At 32.7% G+C, this 20,232-nt stretch overlaps 3 protein-coding genes across 7 annotated transcripts in view; 2 read left to right on the top strand and 1 right to left on the bottom strand.

The window, feature by feature from the left end:
• LOC105831936 (decaprenyl-diphosphate synthase subunit 1) overlaps positions 1–6,502 on the top strand; it is a 39,047-nt gene extending 32,545 nt beyond the window's left edge. Inside the window, exons 5-8 of the mRNA XM_036287413.1 lie at positions 1,661–1,750; positions 3,415–3,546; positions 3,630–3,824; positions 4,189–6,502. Of these exons, the coding sequence (XP_036143306.1) occupies positions 1,661–1,750; positions 3,415–3,546; positions 3,630–3,824; positions 4,189–4,410 (639 nt within the window). The 3' untranslated portion in view covers positions 4,411–6,502. The remainder of the gene's footprint in view (positions 1–1,660; positions 1,751–3,414; positions 3,547–3,629; positions 3,825–4,188) is intronic.
• Positions 6,503–10,685: 4,183 nt separating this feature from the next.
• Positions 10,686–15,634, bottom strand: LOC118645682. Of its 4 annotated transcripts, XM_036287302.1 has the most exons (6): positions 15,549–15,634; positions 14,196–14,403; positions 13,721–14,035; positions 11,736–11,886; positions 11,140–11,236; positions 10,686–11,043 (listed from the first exon to the last, which is right to left on the bottom strand). In XM_036287302.1, the coding sequence occupies exons 3-6, from the start codon at positions 13,819–13,821 to the stop codon at positions 10,880–10,882; spliced, it is 513 nt and encodes a 170-aa protein (XP_036143195.1). In that variant the 5' UTR covers positions 13,822–14,035; positions 14,196–14,403; positions 15,549–15,634; the 3' UTR covers positions 10,686–10,879. The 4 variants fall into 4 exon arrangements, with proteins under 4 accessions (XP_036143195.1, XP_036143196.1, XP_036143197.1 ...); XM_036287303.1 differs by lacking the exon at positions 15,549–15,634 and having other exon boundaries at positions 13,721–14,097; positions 14,196–15,009; XM_036287304.1 differs by lacking the exon at positions 15,549–15,634 and having other exon boundaries at positions 13,721–14,094; positions 14,196–15,009.
• Positions 15,089–18,479, top strand: LOC105838413. 2 transcript variants are annotated; one of them, XM_012683957.3, is made up of 7 exons: positions 15,093–15,535; positions 15,639–15,812; positions 16,069–16,271; positions 16,355–16,508; positions 16,615–16,883; positions 17,143–17,361; positions 17,445–18,479. In XM_012683957.3, exons 1-7 carry the CDS (start codon positions 15,487–15,489, stop codon positions 17,496–17,498), a joined length of 1,122 nt encoding a protein of 373 aa, XP_012539411.1. In that variant the 5' UTR covers positions 15,093–15,486; the 3' UTR covers positions 17,499–18,479. The 2 variants fall into 2 exon arrangements, with proteins under 2 accessions (XP_028048277.1, XP_012539411.1); XM_028192476.2 differs by having other exon boundaries at positions 15,089–15,535; positions 17,143–18,479.
• Positions 18,480–20,232: the final 1,753 nt, after the last annotated feature.

Genomic DNA, 20,232 nt, shown 5'->3' with positions numbered 1-20,232 from the left:
GACCGTTGGTTTCAGCGTTGATTCATGTTTATTTAGCGGAACGTCCGCCTTGTCGCGTAATTGCAAGAAAGTGTCGCCAGCACACGGACCGCGTGCTATTCCCGGAGGGAAAACCCTACCAGGTGTCTTTCGGTTATCGCAGCTAAGATGCGTGAAAATAAGGCGGCGCATCGCCGCCGATGCCGGATGTGAAACTCAAAATTACGAGCCGTTCGTTGAGTCACTCATCGGCTTAGCCATTGTCACACGAAACACTCTTCTGTCAGTCGCTTTACCAGCTTTACCTGACCAAAACATTGCCCAAGATGACAGTCCAGGAGCTTCTAACGTCTTTTTACAGACATTCCGAAATCACGGGACAGTCTTTTCTTATGAACTATTTAATACTCTTAGAATAAAGTTTTCAATTACAAATTTATGGACACTGAAGTCTTTGAGTAATTAACAGAGTGAAGTTAACAATAAGAAAATAAGCACGTAATCACGTTCTTTATTTAATTATGAAATAGTGAAAACTTTTTACAGAAATCTTACCGTGTCGTACTTTCCGAATTTATCGTAAAATGTTTCATAATGTTTCGTATTTATCGTAAAACGATAGCTTCACGATATACTTTTTGAAACAGATTGTAAGAATTTTATAGGTTTTCCATAAAAATAAGTTAAATTAAAAAAGAAAAAAATAAGAAAGCGCGATAACGTATTTTGATTTTAGAATTCGATGTGTGGAAATGTAGAAATCAACATACGACACAGTAAGCGATCATTAAGAGTCGTCGAGATGTTGCGGTTTCGGCACGCCACTCGTCACAGGCAATGTGTTCATCCACAATTTTACATTAATGGATACACTGACCGCAGAGCGGTAGACCGAAACTGAATGCACGATAAACTTAATGAAACATTCGGCATTGTATCCGATCTATCATTTCAGTATGTTAGACATTAAATTTCTAACATGATATCGATTTGTATCTCGATCGCTTTCCATCGTCATATTACACTCGAATACTTTTACAGGTTTAACAAGTAAAATAAGAGATATCGTTTTAATCAATAAATAGCAACACGTATAATACAGAATAAATTAATATTGATATTTTGTGATTATTGGGCGCTCCTAATAATTCTTTATGAATGTTATGTATTTTATCTTTATACTTTTGAACTACTTGTCGATTATATTGACTTTAAAGCATAGATGAATTTATCCTCGTACTAAGTAACCTAACAATGTTAGAAATAGATATTTCTTAAAGTTAAAAAGGAGACTAGATGCAAAATTGAATGCGCGTCTAAGTCGCGTAACACCTTCTCGAAGCCATTTGGCTTTGATTTGAAGAATGTTCAGTGAAAGGAAACCATGTCCAGATTATAATCGCGGAGAACCATGTCGACTTTGTTGTGACGGCAAGTTAACGTAATGAGCAACCGCGCGAAGCGGTTGAATCAGAATTTTGCATTACTCTTTGTTTTTAGACAATTTTATTATTATTAAATTATTTATATAACAATTTAATAAAATTGTATTATTTAATTTAATCCAAGTGATATGTATTTTCCCCCCAAAATGTATGAAATCTTTAAATTGTTGTATAAATAATTTAATGTCTTATTTGATGAGACAAGAGTTTTTCTTAAGTGATTACTTTATTCGTAGGTTGCTATGGCAGGAAATTACATCTTGGTAGTTGCCTGCATGATACTCTCGAGAATCCAAAATAATGATGTGACTATTACCATTAGTCAGGTAATTTTTTAATTTTTAACATTTTTACTTAACATTTTAACATTTTAATTTTTTACAAAATTTTTAAAATTATTACAAATTTATTACACTCTTATGTTGCGGTTCTTGTTTACTTATTTTATTGTAACTATAGATTGAAAATTATTAACAAAGAAACCTCACGGACCCGAAAATTCTGATTTTAATGCTTGGCATAAATGTAGAGGGGGTAAAACATGAATTTAGAAATTTTTTATTTGGGCTTACAAACGGTTTAAAGGGGTGAAACCACCCTTCAAAGATAAAGACATTTTTGCCTTTTCTCGACATATCTTATAAATTAAACAAAATATCGAAAAATGTTTTATACAAAAGTTTTACAGCATAAATACTTCTATTAAACTTGTAAGTTATTTATTTTTTGAAAAAAATTTTTTTTCAAAACTTTAAAAAAAATGAATAGCATAATTAAGAGGATGCTAAACTGCTCATCAAACTTGATCGAGGTCGATAATGTAGAGTCATTTAGGCACGTCATTAACAAAATTTTGTATGTATTTCTTTTATAGATTTAAAAATCCTTTTCCAGAATTAAAGTTAATGTATTCCGCACACTGTTATCGTCTATACTTTAATTGTGGAGAAGGATTTTAGAACAAATTGTACAATTTTGTCGATAAAACAGATAGGATTTCTTTAAACACGGAAAACTTTTTCTAAGGTTCCTAGGCTTATTTTAAAAGCATAGTATTGTTCTTTGTTAAAATGCCGAGTGCGCCTCATGCTTATTTTATACGTACAAAGTCTAAAACTTTTATACGCAGCAAATGTTTTTACGAGTCGACTACAGAACTCGATAACAAAACTATAATTTTCTAACTTTCTTTCATTTTTCGTATGAAATTGATCGCAGCGCACCGCGTTACTATCTGTACTTTAATTTTGGAGAAAAATTTTCAATTCCATGCAATCAATAAAAAGATTTCCGTGTCCAAAAAATTAGTGATAAAACAGAGCAGTTTAGTATCCCCTTAAGTAGAGATATTTATGCTGTAAAACTTTTGTATAAAACATCTTTTAATATTTGTTTAGTTTACGAGATATTGAGAAACATTGAGAAAAGGCAAAAATCTTTAACTTTTGAAGGGTGGTTTTAATCCTTTAAACCGTTTATACATCTAAATAAAAAATTTCTAAATTCATGTATTTACCCCCTCTACATTTATGCCAAGTTTCATTAAAATCAGAATTTTCGGATTCGCGAGGTTCCCTTGCAAGTAAAGTTGAAATATTTTTATTTAATTATGAAATAAATATTATGCATTCTATCTAATAATTGCTTGTCTGTTATCCTATCTCTTTTTTTCGTTCTAATGTTTAGAAAAACGAGCATGAAATTATTTAATTTGTGACAAAATTATTAATCTGTAATCAATCTTTAGTGAATTTATTACTTTTAATTAACGCGCACTGTTTATTACAATACCCATTAATTATTACAACATCCATTTAAGTATTTTAACAAATAAAGCTTCTATGCTTCTAATTATTAAATTATTTAATAAGAGATTGGAGATTGTCAAGATATCTAAAACATCTAAAGAATAGAGGACTTGTAAAAAAGTCTTATGTTACCTCGAACAGAAACATAATCGATAGTTGAAGTACATCGCAATACTTTGTAGATTGTCTCTGACTTGGTGCAAGGCGAATTTATGCAACTCGGTTCCAAAGAAACGGAAAACGAGAGGTTCGCGCACTATCTCACGAAGACTTATCGAAAAACAGCGAGCTTAATTGCCAATTGCGTGAAAGCGGTGAGTCCACATCAGCGCGTAAAAAGTCGCCATCTATTATTTCCATCGAGACATGTATAAATGGTTGTTAATTATTATCTTAGGTCGCTATTCTTTCTGATGCCGATGAACACACGATAGAGATGGCTTTCCAATACGGCAGGAATGTTGGCTTAGCTTTCCAATTGGTAGACGATCTTTTAGATTTTGTGGCTTCTTCTTCAGCTATGGGCAAACCTACGGCCGCTGATCTTAAACTCGGATTAGCTACAGCCCCGGTGCTTTTTGCTTGCGAACGGGTTAGTATTACTCATCGTTATACAAAGTGTTAGAGCAGATAATGATACAACTGAGATATGTTTTCATTAATTGTATTAAGGTGTTATTTTTGATAGCTTCGAAGATTTGAAGCTTCATAAGAATTAAAAATTTCAAAGTTATTCCTTTGAAATTTAAGTTGCTTTTGAAGTTAATAGAAAAAAACTTTAAATTTTAATTTGGCGTTAATTTCGAAACTTTAAATTCTTCGAATCTTCGAAATTGTTAAAAGCCCTAAACTATATTATGATTTACTAGGCATTTTGTATGTTATATTTGTCAATGATTTTTTCAACATCCATTTGTAAATTTCTAATCAGTTTCGTTCACTTCTGGCTGTTGTAGTATCCAGAATTGAATGCAATGATTATGCGCCGTTTCCAAGAGCCCGGAGATGTTGAAAAAGCTTTTGAATTGGTACACAAATCTAACGGCCTCGAACAGACAAGATTCTTGGCGAAGAAACACTGTGCGGAAGCCAGCAAGGTCGCACAGTCCTTCACTAAGAGTCCGTATCAGAAAGCTTTAATTATTATGGCGGATCTGGTCATCAACCGCATGAAATAGCATCGAAGAACGAAGATTTAGAGGGCGAAAGATCGATTTTATGAATATTTATAAGTTATACTGGACGGGTATGGCTAGTATAATTCTTTCAAATTCTTTAAATCGAATGCAGGGGTCGTATCGAAGAAAGTTTTCGTGTTCAATATTATACCACTAGTCGAAATTATATAAATTGTTATAAATAATTTAATATATATGACGGTTTTCATAAAACATAATTCAATTAAAAAAATTAATTTTCTCACTATAATTCATGGTGGTGTAATATTGATAGCATATATATATATATATATATATAATATGTAGCGTATTATTGCCGACTTTGAATTTATACCTCATCCGAAGGAAAAATAAAGAAGGCATGTTAAGCCCTTATTCGTTAAAGTGCTTCTGCTTTTTCCAGAAGATTTTTATCAATATATAGGTTTTAATTGTCTGGAAAATGCAGAAATTGCATTTTATAACAAAAGTGCCTAGGCATTACGTTTACTTGGCCTGTGTGTATGTGTATGTGTATATGTGTGTGTATATGTGAGGAAAAAACACGCATTACCTGATTCTATAAATTGTTAACCGATCATGTAAATAAAATAATCTATTATCTAAGTATTAGAGTAACAATGTTTTAGCATTGAGAAATCTTTCTATTATGTCTCTTTTATGCATGCATTTTTCATTATGCGTTACAATTATATTGCTGTCGATTTCTAAAATAAAAATAATGTACAAAGTTAAATTCTATCTTAAAAGTCCAATGACAACTATTGTATCGCGATACGCCAGACAAATTGCTTGCATCAAAGGAGTCTTAATGAGAATTTATTGTAATACGGCTAAAACAAATTAAAAATTAAAAAAATATATACATGTATATGTAATAACGACAAACGTATAGAAATAACATTAATAAGACATCTTCGGTTTCAACGGCCGAAGTCTTTAAAATGTTTACATATTTTTGATAAAGTGTTAAGTAACTTTTATTGTAGCAAAATTGTAAAAATAAACTGTAAGGTATGCCAATACTAATTTTTATCGACAGTCCAATTTAAAGTTTTGCTAAAAGCGCCGTGAAGTATATCTGCCAAAGAAGACAAGTTAGTCTTTTTTCCCTGCCAAGAAGTTTAGCAAAAGTTAACTTTGGTCTTGTCGATACAATCAATAAGAATTATCTGCCTCCTTAAGTTTTAGAATGCATGTTGAAATTCATGGTACGAAAAAAAATAAAAGTTTCTTTTTTATTTGGAAATTTTGGTTCAGTAAGAATAGAATAATTCTTGTCACACTTTGCTTAATAGATAAACTGCTCAAAATATCAATAATACTGGATATGTAATGTAAGTATAAATGTCTAATGTACAATAATTTATATTTATGATGAGAATGTATATAATTGTTTAAAATACACAATACAATAGAAAATTAACTAGGAAGCAGGCATGTAATTATGATCAAATGTAGACATATGATAGGATAAGTATATGATGCAAAGAAGAAGACACATGGGACTGCCGATCTCCTTGATATATTTTGCAATAATTGTCTTGCAATATTTGTAAGAAATCCATAAAAGCTTAATTTAAAATATGTTTATATTTAAAGATGCACACTAAAATCTCACAAACGCAAAATATAAGCTATGTGAGAAAGCATATGTGGACGGATTAAAGAAAATTACATGATATATATTCTATATAAATATAACTTTAATTTGGTTTACTAACTGTTAAATATATACGTGTCTGCTCATTTTTTTACATGTTGTTAAAAATTGAAGAATGTTATTTTTGATAAATTTGTGACAGTTAATTTAAAATTCAGCTTTGTATCTTATGTAGAATATAACTGCAATAATGCAAAAATTCCAAAGAAATCAGATTCGCTAGATTTAAGTGATTTTGAAAGGCGTATCTATGACATCTTTTTAAACGTTCGTATTATTTTAAATATTATTATTTCTGTTCTCCTCTTTTATTCTTTTGAATCTATCTGTTCATTATATTTGTGAATCAGTAAGGTTTTTTTATAAACTTCGACAATTTTTGTAGAGAAAAATGATTTAATAATGCATAAATAACTTGATTTGGATCCATATTAAAAAATAATGTATTACTAAGAATCTAAGACCGATATTCATAGTCGGGTCTTATATTTAAGATTATTTTAAGTACTGTCTTAAGATGCCATAAACTAATCACAGAGCCGTATTAGCATCTTAAGACATTGTTTAAGACAATCTTTAAATAAGATTTAAATAAGACTATGAATACTGGTCTAAGATCATTAAATTTTCAAACATGTGTTCGTGTATGAATGTGGAATAAGATAATAATACTATTCTCACATTGTTATATCGTTAGTTGATTAATTATTTTATTATAAAATATAAGTTTAATTATTGTGTTGGGGATCATTAAATTTGAATATAAGTTTTTAAATATAAATATGTGAGGAATTAAAATATATCTTTTTTTGAATTCACTTGTACAGATTATTTTAAATCCAACACATTTTCCCCAATTTACACACACAAAAATATTCTTCGATAATCTTAAAAAAAATAAGTTTTTGTTAAAATTCGAGCCATTGTCATACTGTTATATTTTAAAGGATTATAATATGTTATTATATTGTTGGCGAGGTAACTTTGATACTATCTTATGTTAAATTGCTAGCAATAATATATGCATTGCTGTATGTTGTTTTAATGTATTTTCAATATTTTCGAAATCATTGAAGATAAATATGACAAGTTGCCAGCATTAAATAATCTTCAACATGTGAAATATTTTGTACTTATTCCGATTACGTTACGAACATTTTAAAGCATTTTGTAATTGTTTATAAAATTATTTGTTCCGATTACTTGGTTAAACTTCAGAGCAGATAAAATCGTGGTTATGCATACTTCTAATGTTTTAACAATTCATCTGTATTAAATGCACACTTATAATTGCCAGAATATATCGTACATAAAAAATGCACAATAATTTTAACATACAAGATGAGAAATATAACATGAATTTCAAAATAGTCTACGTAATCGTTGGTGAACATAATTTATAATCAAATACTTGAATATTTTTTTGTTATGAGTTTTTTTTTATCTATAATAACATTAACATATTCTTCTATATTATTAATAAAAAACTTTATTTTTACATTTCTTCCAGTTATACTATAATCGTCCATATTTCTATTTCCTCTTTTTATGTATTAAAATCAGAACATTATATACTAGCTTATTTTATATATTAATGGTAATTAATTTATGATATGCACACGGGCGATCATATTACAGGTATAAATTTATAGTCGAATCTTTAATTATTTCAATTCCGTCTTAATTAAGCAATATCTTAAAATGCTAATGCGCCTCTGTGAATAATTGATGACATCTTAAAACAATATTAAAATTCATTTTAAATATAAAAAATTCGACTCTATGAATAATAGAAACGTCTTGTTGTAAATAGTCGCTACTCCTTCGGGTTCGGACGTTCGGAGTTCGGAGTTTCTTCAATTTCTCTGATGATGTCGCTCGAACCTGTGATGCGATTTCAAGCCCGGGCACGCTCACGCACATATCGCACTCCCCCTATCCGTGAGGCATATAACTTATATATAGTAATCATAATCAGTTATTTGCCACTGGATATATAGTCTTTAGGTTTTTCTTTTGAAATTCAATTCAATAAGTTTTTTAAAAGTGCTGTTTTATTTTATACAGTAATTTCATTATAAGAAAATAATCGCGTTTGATTGGTATAATTATAAAATAATTTATATTTACTTAATTTTTATATTTCTTCTGAAAAACTAATTTTATAAATGTTTGATATAAAAAAAAATGGAGAGCGACCTTTATTCTCTGAAAGGAAGAGTGAGAAGCCCCGAAGGGCTCTATCACCCCCATTTATGCTCTCATGTTTATATGTACTAGTATTATACCATCAGTACAAGTTCAAAACTCTCGATGCCTGTATATATAGTAAAGAATAAACGAACAGTACTTGTGAGAAATATATTAAAGTGTATTTCAAAAGTATCGTAACTGTCTATCTAGTGGACAGCGCTGTGCGCACTCGACTACGTTCGCGGCTGAGCGTCTCTTTCTCCTCTTTCCCCATTTAACGTTTTGACTCCGAGGCGGTTGCCGGCGTCTAAAAGCCTAAACACAATGCCAGGCAACAGGCAACAGGAACAAGAAATAAAGAAAGAGAAAAAGAGAGAAGATCTTTTCTCTCTTTCATTATTTCTGTTCCTATTACCTGTTGCCTGGCATTGTGCGTTTAGGCCTTTATACCTACTCTGAATAAATCATTTATTAACCAGTAGATGGACAGTTACGATACTTTTGAAATACACTTTAATATATTTCTCACAAGTACTGTTCGTTTATTCTTTACTATATATACAGGTATCGAGAGTTTTGTACTGATGGTATATATTAGTACATATAAACATGAGAGCATAAATGGGGGTGATAGAGCCCTTCGGGGCTTCTCACTCTTCCTTTCAGAGAATAAAGGTCGCTCTCCATTTTTTTTTATATCAAACATTTATAAAATTAGTTTTTCAGAAGAAATATAAAAATTAAGTAAATATAAATTATTTTATAATTATATCAATCAAACGCGATTATTTTCTTATGATGAAATTACTGTATAAAATAAAACAGCACTTTTAAAAAACTTATTGAATTGAATTTCAAAAGAAAAACCTAAAGACTATATATCCAGTGGCAAATAACTGATTATGATTACTAATATATAAATTATATGCCTCACGGTTAGGGGGAGTGCGATATGTGCGTGAGCGTGCCCGGGCTTGAAATCGCATCACAGAGTGCCGCCAGAAATTGCCAGAAATGAAGCTTTTGTACCACCCATAGCAGAAAAGATTGAGAGTCGACACAGGCCGGTTTTAAATATCCTCAAACTGCCTCAAGCGCCCACCAGTGTATGTGACGTATACTATAGATTTTCAGTACTGGCAGTGAATATCGGAATGCAGCCATTGAGCCTCGTCTACAGAAGTCGCAAGCAGCCAGTTGCGACTTGCGACAGCCAATGATTGTCGAGCTTTAAGCCTCGTCTACAGAAGTCGCAAGTAGCCAGTTGCGACTTGCGACAGCCAATGATTGTTGAGCTTTAACTAGAAACTAGGCGCTCATTGGCTGTCGCAAGTCGCAACTGGCTGCTTGCGATTTCTGTAGACAAGGCTCAATGGCTGCATTCCGATATTCACTTTGTAGACCAAGCATCATGCGGGGTCTACAATGGCAGCAGGAGTAATGGAGTTAAGGAGTAAAGGGCCATCTACAATGGAGTGTTTTAGCCGTAACAGCACTAAAACTACGGCAATGCTGTTTAGAATAAAAACGACGTAGCAATAACATACAAGCCGGCCATCAAAGAAAGGCGACCAAAAACTAATCCCGAATATCCCAACGCTCATCGTAAGCACGCAATGAATTGGCTCAATGTCTGCTGTAGGCTGTAAACAGTAAAGCAATACGAAGTGGAGACATTTTCTACGACTACTGCTACGGCCTACGATTCTCCATTGTAGATGGCCCTTAAAAGTATAACGATTGACCAATTAAAAACCGAAAGTAAACGAAATGGGCAAATCTCATTTCATATTTCTTACTTGTGACGTCCCATGGCGCGTATCGAACTTTGCAACCAATTATAGACGATTTTCTATAAATAACAATATTTATTATATAAAATTAATTTATATTAAATTTTATTTGCAAAAAAGGATTAAATTTATTTGAATTGTAATTGTTTTGTTATTTAGAGAGCAATCTAATTTTTTAAAAATTACAACATTCTAATTCAATATAAATAAGGCTTTTCAACATTAATTTTAATTTAACTTAATCTTAGCATAACTTTTAACTAAAGTTAATTTTTTTTCATGCGACTTTCAACATAACTAAATTAATATTAACTTTAACTTTATTTAAAAATAAATATTAATCTACTTCATTTCCTGGCTACTATATGATTATTGTGTGAGAAGAGAAAACAAAAATTTTAAAAATAAAAATTTTGTTATTAACAGAAAGAAATATATAAAAAAGGAAATTGGGGGATTATTATAGCGGCCAGAAACTCATCGGTCGTCCCCGAGTACACAACTTATCTGATGTGTCCACCGCGCTGAATGCTAGGCCACCAACAACTGTGAAAAAGATGGCAAATAAAGTGTCAAATATTGCAAGATTTAGAAGATGCGTTTGATAATCATATAAGCTTTGTTTTGTATGTCTGTAATGATCCGTATAATTTAAAAAAATACAAAAATCTTTATTTAAACTTTTGTCACTCTTAATTTTATAATTTTAAATATTCATATAATCATACAAGAAAGTATCCATTGGTCTTATATACAATTAGAGTAAAATATAAAAATTAAAATACGACGCAATTATATTAGTGAAAGTGTATTAAAAATATTAAAACTGTAATTTAAAATAATTAAATGCGAGGAATTCGTTGACGCCGGCCGTGATTCCGGTCAATTCCGGTAGACTCGTAGCCGCCGGTATCTTCTCGATCACCAGCCGCTTCTCAACAGACGTAGAAGATGCATTCGAGTCCCGCCGTTTCTCCGATCGAGCTAAAATTTGCATGAAGTTTAAACCATTTAAGACTATTCGTCATATTCATAAATCATTGCATCTTTAGAAATGTGCATTAAAAGTAAACAAATTACCTATATTCAAATAAAAATTCTCGAATTCAATCTCACGATGTTGGTCTGTAAATACCTTATCATATTTGTAAACCAGTTGACCTTTATCATAATACATCTAGAATATATAATCATTTAATTCCTAAAGTTAACCAATTATACCCTGATGGAAATATATTACCGAAATATTTTAGAGAAAAATATAAGATTGTCACAAATTTTGATAATTTATTTATTTTCAGAATTGGCTGAAAAATATTCAGTAAGTGGCCAAAATTAAACAACGTAATATTATAGATTCATAAAATTTGCACTAGTCTGTTAATATAATAACTACAAAACATGTAAAAAATTATGAAGTCCAATTTTCGAGAGTAAAAAATTAATTCTTCGAGAATTTCAGGTTTCTCCAATTTTTCTCAGTGATAAATATCCTGATTCCCTATTTAATAATTTGACTTTAAACATCAAGAGAGAGATATTAAAAAATATATGAATTCAATAAATCATTAATCTTACAGAAATATTTCAAAAAAGAAACTAATATACAATTTTTTACTGGATATATAAGAGGGAGCGGGGGTTAAATATATTTCTAATAGACATTTTTTATGTACCTCTTCATCTTCCATAAGAAATAAGCTGCAAAGGATCATCTTTATTTTCTTCTTGAGCATAAACTTTATTTTCTTCGAATCGTCTTTATTATAAGTATATATAATACTGTCCCTCTTGCTTTCATTATAATTGCATGAACACTGCGTAAACCTTGAATAAAAAATAATTATTTTAATAATTTTTTTAAGAGAGAGAGAGAGAGAGAGAGAGAGAGAGAGAGAGAAAATAATTCATATCGAACTCGATCGAATTTATTTACCCGATCGGATTTTCGTTTTTTGCCGCGTAAAAATTAGCACAATCTCAGCCAATTATACATCGCTACTGCCCTAATGAGTTTGCCTAACAATTGGCTATTCATCTGCGTGCACTAACTTAACTTAAGAACTGGATTAAACTCGGCTCGATTAAGAATTGATTATTTTAATTTATTGAGAAACTTTTTCTATTTGAAACATAAATAACACAGTCATACTAAAAAGACAAATTTTTAATTAAAAATTAATTATAAAATTAAAAAAAAAATTCGCGCGAAATCACTGCTCGCAATTTGCGATTTGCAATAACTCACCTCAAATATATTTTTGAGGCTTACCGAATATTTTCAAATACTTTCTTTCGTTTCAAATATTCTTTGTGTCCTAATATTTTATTTATCTGTCTCGCGATCGAATCGTTTGATACGACAATATTGCTAGCATAATCTTCGTAAGAAAACAGGGAAACAAAACAAAAGCCGAAAGTCATAATATACACACACATGCGAGAGAATTTTCGAGAAGCGTTTACAAGGGGTGCGTTCCGTTTCACGCATGATACGCATGATGCATCGTTCATCCTTGTTGTTTGTTGTTGTTTGTCAAACGTTAAATGAGGATGAAGAATGTATTATGCGCATCATGCGTGAAACGGAACGCAGCCAGAAGCGTCTCAAGCGATAGAATTAACTGTCGAACATTTTGAAATCAAATCGTCATATTTTAATCGAACTATTCTTAGCAAATCAAGATCAAGAGTGAATCACTCTGAGTGATATATGTAAGAAAATCAGAGACATTCCCCCCAAAAGGACATACTAAGGCATGCGTGGGAGCATGACGCAATAACGAGAGAAACGGAAAAGGAAAAGGAAAGCGAGACTGACGCTAGAGTTAAGGCCATCACACAATGCCAGGCAACAGGCAATAGGAATAGAAAATAAAGAAAGAGAGAAGATCCTTTCTCCCTTTCATTATTTCTGTTCCTATTGCCTGTTATTGTGTTTAGATGCACTTAGCAACAGTCACTTTTCTTACGGCCCTAATAACGCGAACGAACACGTGGCTAGAGAAACGCTCGGAGAAAAACACGTACTTAGGGACGATTCGATAGACGACGCTTTGCGGTGACTAATGCCCGATTTCTTCACCTCCCGATAAAGTTATCTGGAGGCTAAATCTCAAGTTTAACCAATCACGTGCATGAATTTGGTAGTTTATCTCCTGGATAATTTTAACCGCAAGATATAACTGAACGTGAAGAAATCGGGCATAATTTATTTTTAGCAGATACATTAACAAATATCTTTGAATTAAAATCACGGGATCCGGACATAACTACGCTCCCCTTTTCCACGTTACCGTAGACTCGATCTGTACAAGTCCCATGATAAGGTTCAACACGATTTTAGAAGCGAAATGATTAATTATTAATAAATTACGAATAGAACGTTTCCCACCAAGAATAATCCCAGCAAACACGGAACATAGCTGCAGCAACATTGTGGCAATGTTATAACATTGTAGCAACATTATAGCAGTATTACAAAATTTCCGCAATGTTGCTGCAATGTGCTGTGTTTGCTGGAATTCTATCTCGTTATGGTATATGTCGAGGGTGGAGGGGCATTATAATAATCAAGCCATCGTGCAGTTACTTTCAGTTTGTCGAACAAAAACGTTAAAAAAGATATAACAGGGAGAAAGAAAAGAAAATTTTAACTTACTTCCTGTAGTAGTTAGATGATTTTCTGTTCAACAGGAAATCTCTGTATGCTGGATCGTCTTTGCCCTTTGCAGTATTATCTTCTCCAGAGTCGATATCCATATTAGTTTTTAAGATGCGCTCCGTTTTTAAACGTTAAGTCGTATAATATAAATGCATATGTGAATGTCACGATGATCTTGAATATACACTTGAGCGTTTTCATTATTCCTGGGTTAAGATCCCCATTATTAAGATCCAAAGATTCCTCCACTCGTAATTGGATCTCTCTTAATTTTAATTTAGCTCGCTCCTGATTATAGATCTCCGTCGGCATCTGACCGCAGATATGAAAGTGTATGAAAGCCTTTAGGCCTGGTTCTGATCGTCGCTGCACTGCTGCAATAAGTTAGAATGAGACAAATATATTTTTTCTCATTCTAACTTATTGCATTAGTGCAGCAGTGCAGGAATAAAAACAAACCTCAAGAACAAACCTTTTATGTACACTATTACACCTACTATGACCTCCTTCCCGTATGGTTCTTCCTTCTTCTTTTTCCCGTTGGATTTCTGTCCTTTGCAGGACAAAGTATCAGATTTTCCCGTATGGTTTTCTGTCCCTCGTAAGACACAACACCACGTGCAACGACCAACTACGCCAAACGCCAGACACGCTAGTGCCCACTAGTGCCGCTCTGTGGACTGTGATGCGATTTCAAGCCCGGGCACGCTCACGCACACATCGCACGCACTCCCCCTATCCGTGAGGCACGCGCGCTCGGCTGCGATCGGCTACGTTCGCGGCTGAGCGTCTCTTTCTCCTCTGCCTCTTTCCCCATTTAACGTTTTGACTCCGAGGCGGTTGCCGGCGTCTAAAAGCCTAAACACAATGCCAGGCAACAGGCAACAGGAACAAGAAATAAAGAAAGAGAAAAAGAGAGAAGATCTTTTCTCTCTTTCATTATTTCTGTTCCTATTACCTGTTGCCTGGCATTGTGCGTTTAGGCCTTTATACCCACTCTGAATAAATCATTTATTAACCACTAGATGGACAGTTACGATACTTTTGAAATACACTTTAATATATTTCTCACAAGTACTGTTCGTTTATTCTTTACTATATATATAGGTATCGAGAGTTTTGAACTTGTACTGATGGTATATATTAGTACATATAAACATGAGAGCATAAATGGGGGTGATAGAGCCCTTCGGGGCTTTTCACTCTTCCTTTCAGAGAATAAAGGTCGCTCTCCATTTTTTTTTATATCAAACATTTATAAAATTAGTTTTTCAGAAGAAATATAAAAATTAAGTAAATATAAATTATTTTATAATTATACCAATCAAACGCGATTATTTTCTTATAATGAAATTACTGTATAAAATAAAACAGCACTTTTAAAAAACTTATTGAATTGAATTTCAAAAGAAAAACCTAAAGACTATATGTCCAGTGGCAAATAACTGATTATGATTACTAATATATAAATTATATGCCTCACGGTCAGCGTGCCCGGGCTTGAAATCGCATCACAGGGATAGGGGGAGTGCGATGTGTGCGTGAGCGTGCCCGGGCTTGAAATCGCATCACAGGCTCGGACTGCGAACTGCGAGCGAGTTTTAAGTTTTAGGTTAGTCAAACAGCAGCTGAACCGGTTGAGAGTACGGTGTGTCTGAAGTGGCATCGACTGGCTACCGAATCACCTGACGACCCTTCTGTCAAAGACATCGGGAGGCTCCGGCGAGGGAACAAACGTCCGAGTAGTTAAATGACAAGAAATCATGGCAACGCCCACCCGTGATAGGAAAGCGAGGGTGATCGTTCTCGGAGGTGAATATCTTACTGTATATATCTGTATATGCGCCGGCCGCGCGCAGCGGAAGAGTGATAAGACAGTGACGGCCGGCAAAACTTTATCCGTTTGCGGTTGCAGGATGCGGTTTCATCGGCCGTAATCTCGTGGCGTACTTGCTGGATAACGATCTGGTGTCCTACGTACGAGTCGTGGACAAGGTGCCACCGCAGACCGCGTGGCTCAACGCAAAACATCAGCGAGTGTTTGAGCACTCGTTGCTCGAGTTCAAAAGCGCTAATTTAATTAACATAGGTAATTGTTAGGGCAGTCTTGTTAAATAAATTGATTTAAACTGTAAAATTAAAAAAAAAAGAATTTTAAGCCTTAATATTTGTTTAAAAAATGGTTAGCTTTTCCTTTCTCATTTGTTTTATTTATTTTCTATACTGCAAGATTAATTGCATTAATCAATATTGATTCATCACATACTTTAGTCTGTCGTGCAAAATACTAGGAATATAATGTAATATGTAAGTAGATGTGTAAATGTTTTGTTGACCTATTAAAGTGTCCTGCCAAAACGCTTTTTCTTCTGATGAGCCTATCGATTATGTGTTTAACTGCGCTGGGGAAACGAAGAGTGGTCTGACAGATCCAGTATACAAAGAGGGTATTTACAAATTAAGCCTAAACTGTGCTCAGCAGGCAGCCAAAATTCGAGCCTTGCATTATGTCGAGATATCATCTGGCAATTTAAACACCTCAGAAAAGGTATTTCTCTGAAATGGTTGTATATTTTTAACGTGAAAGAATTCACATGGATTTAGGATTATAATACAATGTCGACTTTGTAGACTCCTCACAAGGAAGATGACGTTGGAGAACCATGGACATTTGTTGCAAAATACAAGTTACAAGTGGAACACGAACTGAAGAATATACCAGATCTAAAGTATACCATACTCAGACCAGCCATTGTGTATGGTTGCGGTGACAGAAATGGCCTAGGTAAATCCTGAAGTATAATACTCTGTTTATTTTGTTGCTATTAACAAAAAGCTAAATCTTTCTGACTTGGAAAAACAAAACAAAAGAGTATCTTGACAATTCACAGCACCACGATTGGTAGTTGGCGCGGTTTATAAACACTTAGGAGAAATGATGAAATTGCTCTGGGGACCAGACCTTCATATGAATACAGTTCACGTGATGGATGTTGCCAGAGCTATCTGGCATGTAGCTAACCGGCCGGAAACAATAGGTCAGACGTATAATCTCGTAGATGAGGGGGACTCTACTCAAGGTTCCATCAGTGCGATAGTCTCAGACGTGTTTAATATTAATCATGACTACTGGGGCACTGCGTTGTCTACATTAGCTAAAGTATGCAGAACTTTATCTTATTGCTCTTAAGGAGATATTGGAATGATAGAATATATTTCAAACATTTTACAAAATTGCAAACTCCAACAAACAGGAAAAAATTTGTAAATATCAATAATTCCTGTTAGTTCAGAATTTCCTTAATATATTCTATATAAATTTATAGTCTAGTCTTCTGATACATTATAATCAAAAGATTCATTAAATTTCAATAAGATATTTATTATCATGGACCTTATACCACTCTCTTTTTTTGTAGACTGATATGAGCTCTGTTGTTGAGGAGGTAAACGACAAACATATGACTCCTTGGGCAGAAGCTTGTCGTAAGGATGGAGTGGAGAACAGTCCTCTATCCCCTTATATAGATCAAGAACTTCTGTATAATAAGCACTTGTATTTACAGCCTGGAAAGCTGTCAAACACCACAGGATTTACATACTTGTATCCTAAACTAACGAAAGATGCTCTTACAGAGGTAAATTGTTTTCATAAACCAATTTCAAAAAGACAATACACATACGTACAAATATGTAAAGATAGCTGTTTGCAAATTTACAGGTACTTAATGATTATGTAAGCATGAGGATCTTTCCGCATTCTTTGATCCTGTGAACTTAGCAATACATTCTGCCTAATTCGAGTATCGATCAATTCTCTCTTATGAAGATGTTAAAAATACCATATACATACGACGCCGTGCGTCGTTTTCACCTTGTGCCTAGGGTTCAATACAAGTTACATATATTCTATTATACATGTTATACATCTTTACTTGATATTTTACACACCAGCAGAGTAATGCTAAATGAGTTTTATGGAGAAGTGCATATGAAATTCAGATATTTTGTAGACGGCCTATTGCCAATGTGATAATGTAGCAATTAACGTACTTAATTTTATCATACTTCTGGAAGTGCAGAACTTTTTCGCACCTTAAAGATAGCTAGTCAAACAGTGACATTCAAGAATGATTCGAGACAATGCACGAATATGTATGTATATAATTATATCTAAACTTAAGACATTCATAGTCTATAAATCGATTTCGATTAATATTTTAGAGAGTTATTTGGTAAAAAAGAAAACGCTTTTTATATAGCATTTTTTCAAGACTGTGAATTGCGTATAAAGTTGTTGAAAATCTATGTACTTATATTGCTAGATGCATAATAAGAGTTCTTTTTATATCTGCTATACATTCCAAGATGTATATCTTCCACAAGCTGTGAATCGAGTTTTGAGAAGTCTTTCTATTGAACAACTGTTAAGCGCATAATTTTATTATCGACACAACTCTCAAATATGTACGACCTAAAAGAATTGTACTAAATTAAGTACAAACACTGTTAGAGAGGTGCGTTTAGAAGATATTCCTACAAAAGATATTCCTTATCGACATGAATGACTGTTCATATTGGTAGATTTATATGAACTGTGCACATTTGCACATATATACTTAATATAAAAAAGAATTATTATATTCTATTCTATTGAATGCCTCATAAAGATATTAGTAAGTGTATTCTACATATTCTGTTGTTATGTCAGCGTTGCTACAAATTTTTTGATAATAAAGTTGCTCCATTTATGAAATTACATTGATTTACTGTACCTTGTAACACCAAATTCTTCATGTTGTGTGTAAAGGGAATGTACTATCTTTTTATACCACCAAATGTGCATTTGTACATTGTCTTAATTTTATTGAATCACTGGTTACAACAAGACGACGTGTTCAAGAAGGGTCAACAGTATTATTAAATATTTAGTGTATTTAGTCTTAATACTTCAAACAATAAGATTATAATTTTATGTAGTTTCATTATACGTAATATATTAAAATATATATTTTAATGTTTTTCGCAGATAATATAATATGTATATACAATCGCAGGTAAAAGTATGTACAAAGTAACTGCACCCTAAAGAATAATTGTCGCATCAAGATAGATCTAAATCAGAAAGAGATGGGCAAAATGAGGATTTGTGGAAAATAAATTAATAGTCTTCTTAATTTATAATTCTTATAATTAACGATAAAAAATAATATAAATGAAATAAAATTACTGGTTTCTCTTTTCCTGTATATATTAGATGTAAAATAAAGTGTAATGCTCGGATTTTTATATCATATATACATATATTGTATGTGTTACCACACGCATACATGTGTATACAGGGGTGATCTGAAAAGTTCTCGGCTGTGACTATAAATGACAACACTATCGATAAGATTTTTTTTCCTAAAAGCATCCATGTGAAACTAAGTCATTTTAAGTAGTTTCAAGTAGTTTGTTTTATACAACTGTCTAAAGCAGAATTGTTGTCTTGATACAGACAACACTGAAAATAAATAAAAAATTGAGAATTCGGCGGTTATAAAATTTTTTGTAAAAGAAGATTTAATGCCAAATAAAATTTATTTAAAGTTTAGGACTTTTCTTCGTTTTCGACAATTAAGAAATGGACTACCGAGTTTAAACGTGGGCGTATCAGCCTTGAAAATAATCCACAAGGTAAAGGACATCCAAAAAGTGCAACACCAGAAGTCATTAAACAAATTTGTTCAATGACTTTTGGTGTGTTGCATTCACCCCTATATATGTGTGTACATATATATATATATATATATATATATATATATATATATATATATATATATATTGTATACACATGCGCGTGCGTATACATATTCACCGGGCGAGAAAATATAATCTTTGAGGTAAACAGCATTTAAAAAATGTAAACAATACTCTAAAAGGTACCGACGTTAAGTTAAAATTAAGTAATGTAAATCACCTTGTGCAGAGTGACAATTACGGAGGTATATTCGTTCGACTAGAGCCGCCGTACAATACAATTGATACTTGCTATTGGATATTTAACGCTACAGTCTGTCTGAATTATATCGTACTCTGTATGTGAAAGGAATGTGTGTATGTATATCATATACGGAGCGACCAAGTAGTCTTGCACGGATTTCATTTGTGTAAGCGCGATTTAAAAGACGATAAAACATTCTTCTCTTTGGCTGCCGCATTGTAGGTATTCCTAAATTAAGATAGTGAAAATAATGCGCAAATAGCTAAGCGCGAAGTAGTTAATTGTTAAGAGATTCACAACAACGGTAATCGTGTTTCTAGTTCATCCGATAAATTATGATAATTGATGATCAGTGAATATTTATTACGATAATGAGTAGATTATGATCTATGATATCATTTGTCATTTCCGACGTTTGCGTTCGCGGTAATACGAAGAACGCTAGACACACGATGATGTTTATTGCTTTTATATGTACTATAAGGTAATATTATCTTCGTGGATTTTGTACATATGGAATGCA

This window comes from Monomorium pharaonis, chromosome 5 (genome assembly GCF_013373865.1).
Source record: "Monomorium pharaonis isolate MP-MQ-018 chromosome 5, ASM1337386v2, whole genome shotgun sequence".
Lineage (NCBI taxonomy): Eukaryota > Metazoa > Arthropoda > Insecta > Hymenoptera > Formicidae > Monomorium > Monomorium pharaonis.
This window is presented reverse-complemented; position numbering and strand designations above follow the sequence as displayed.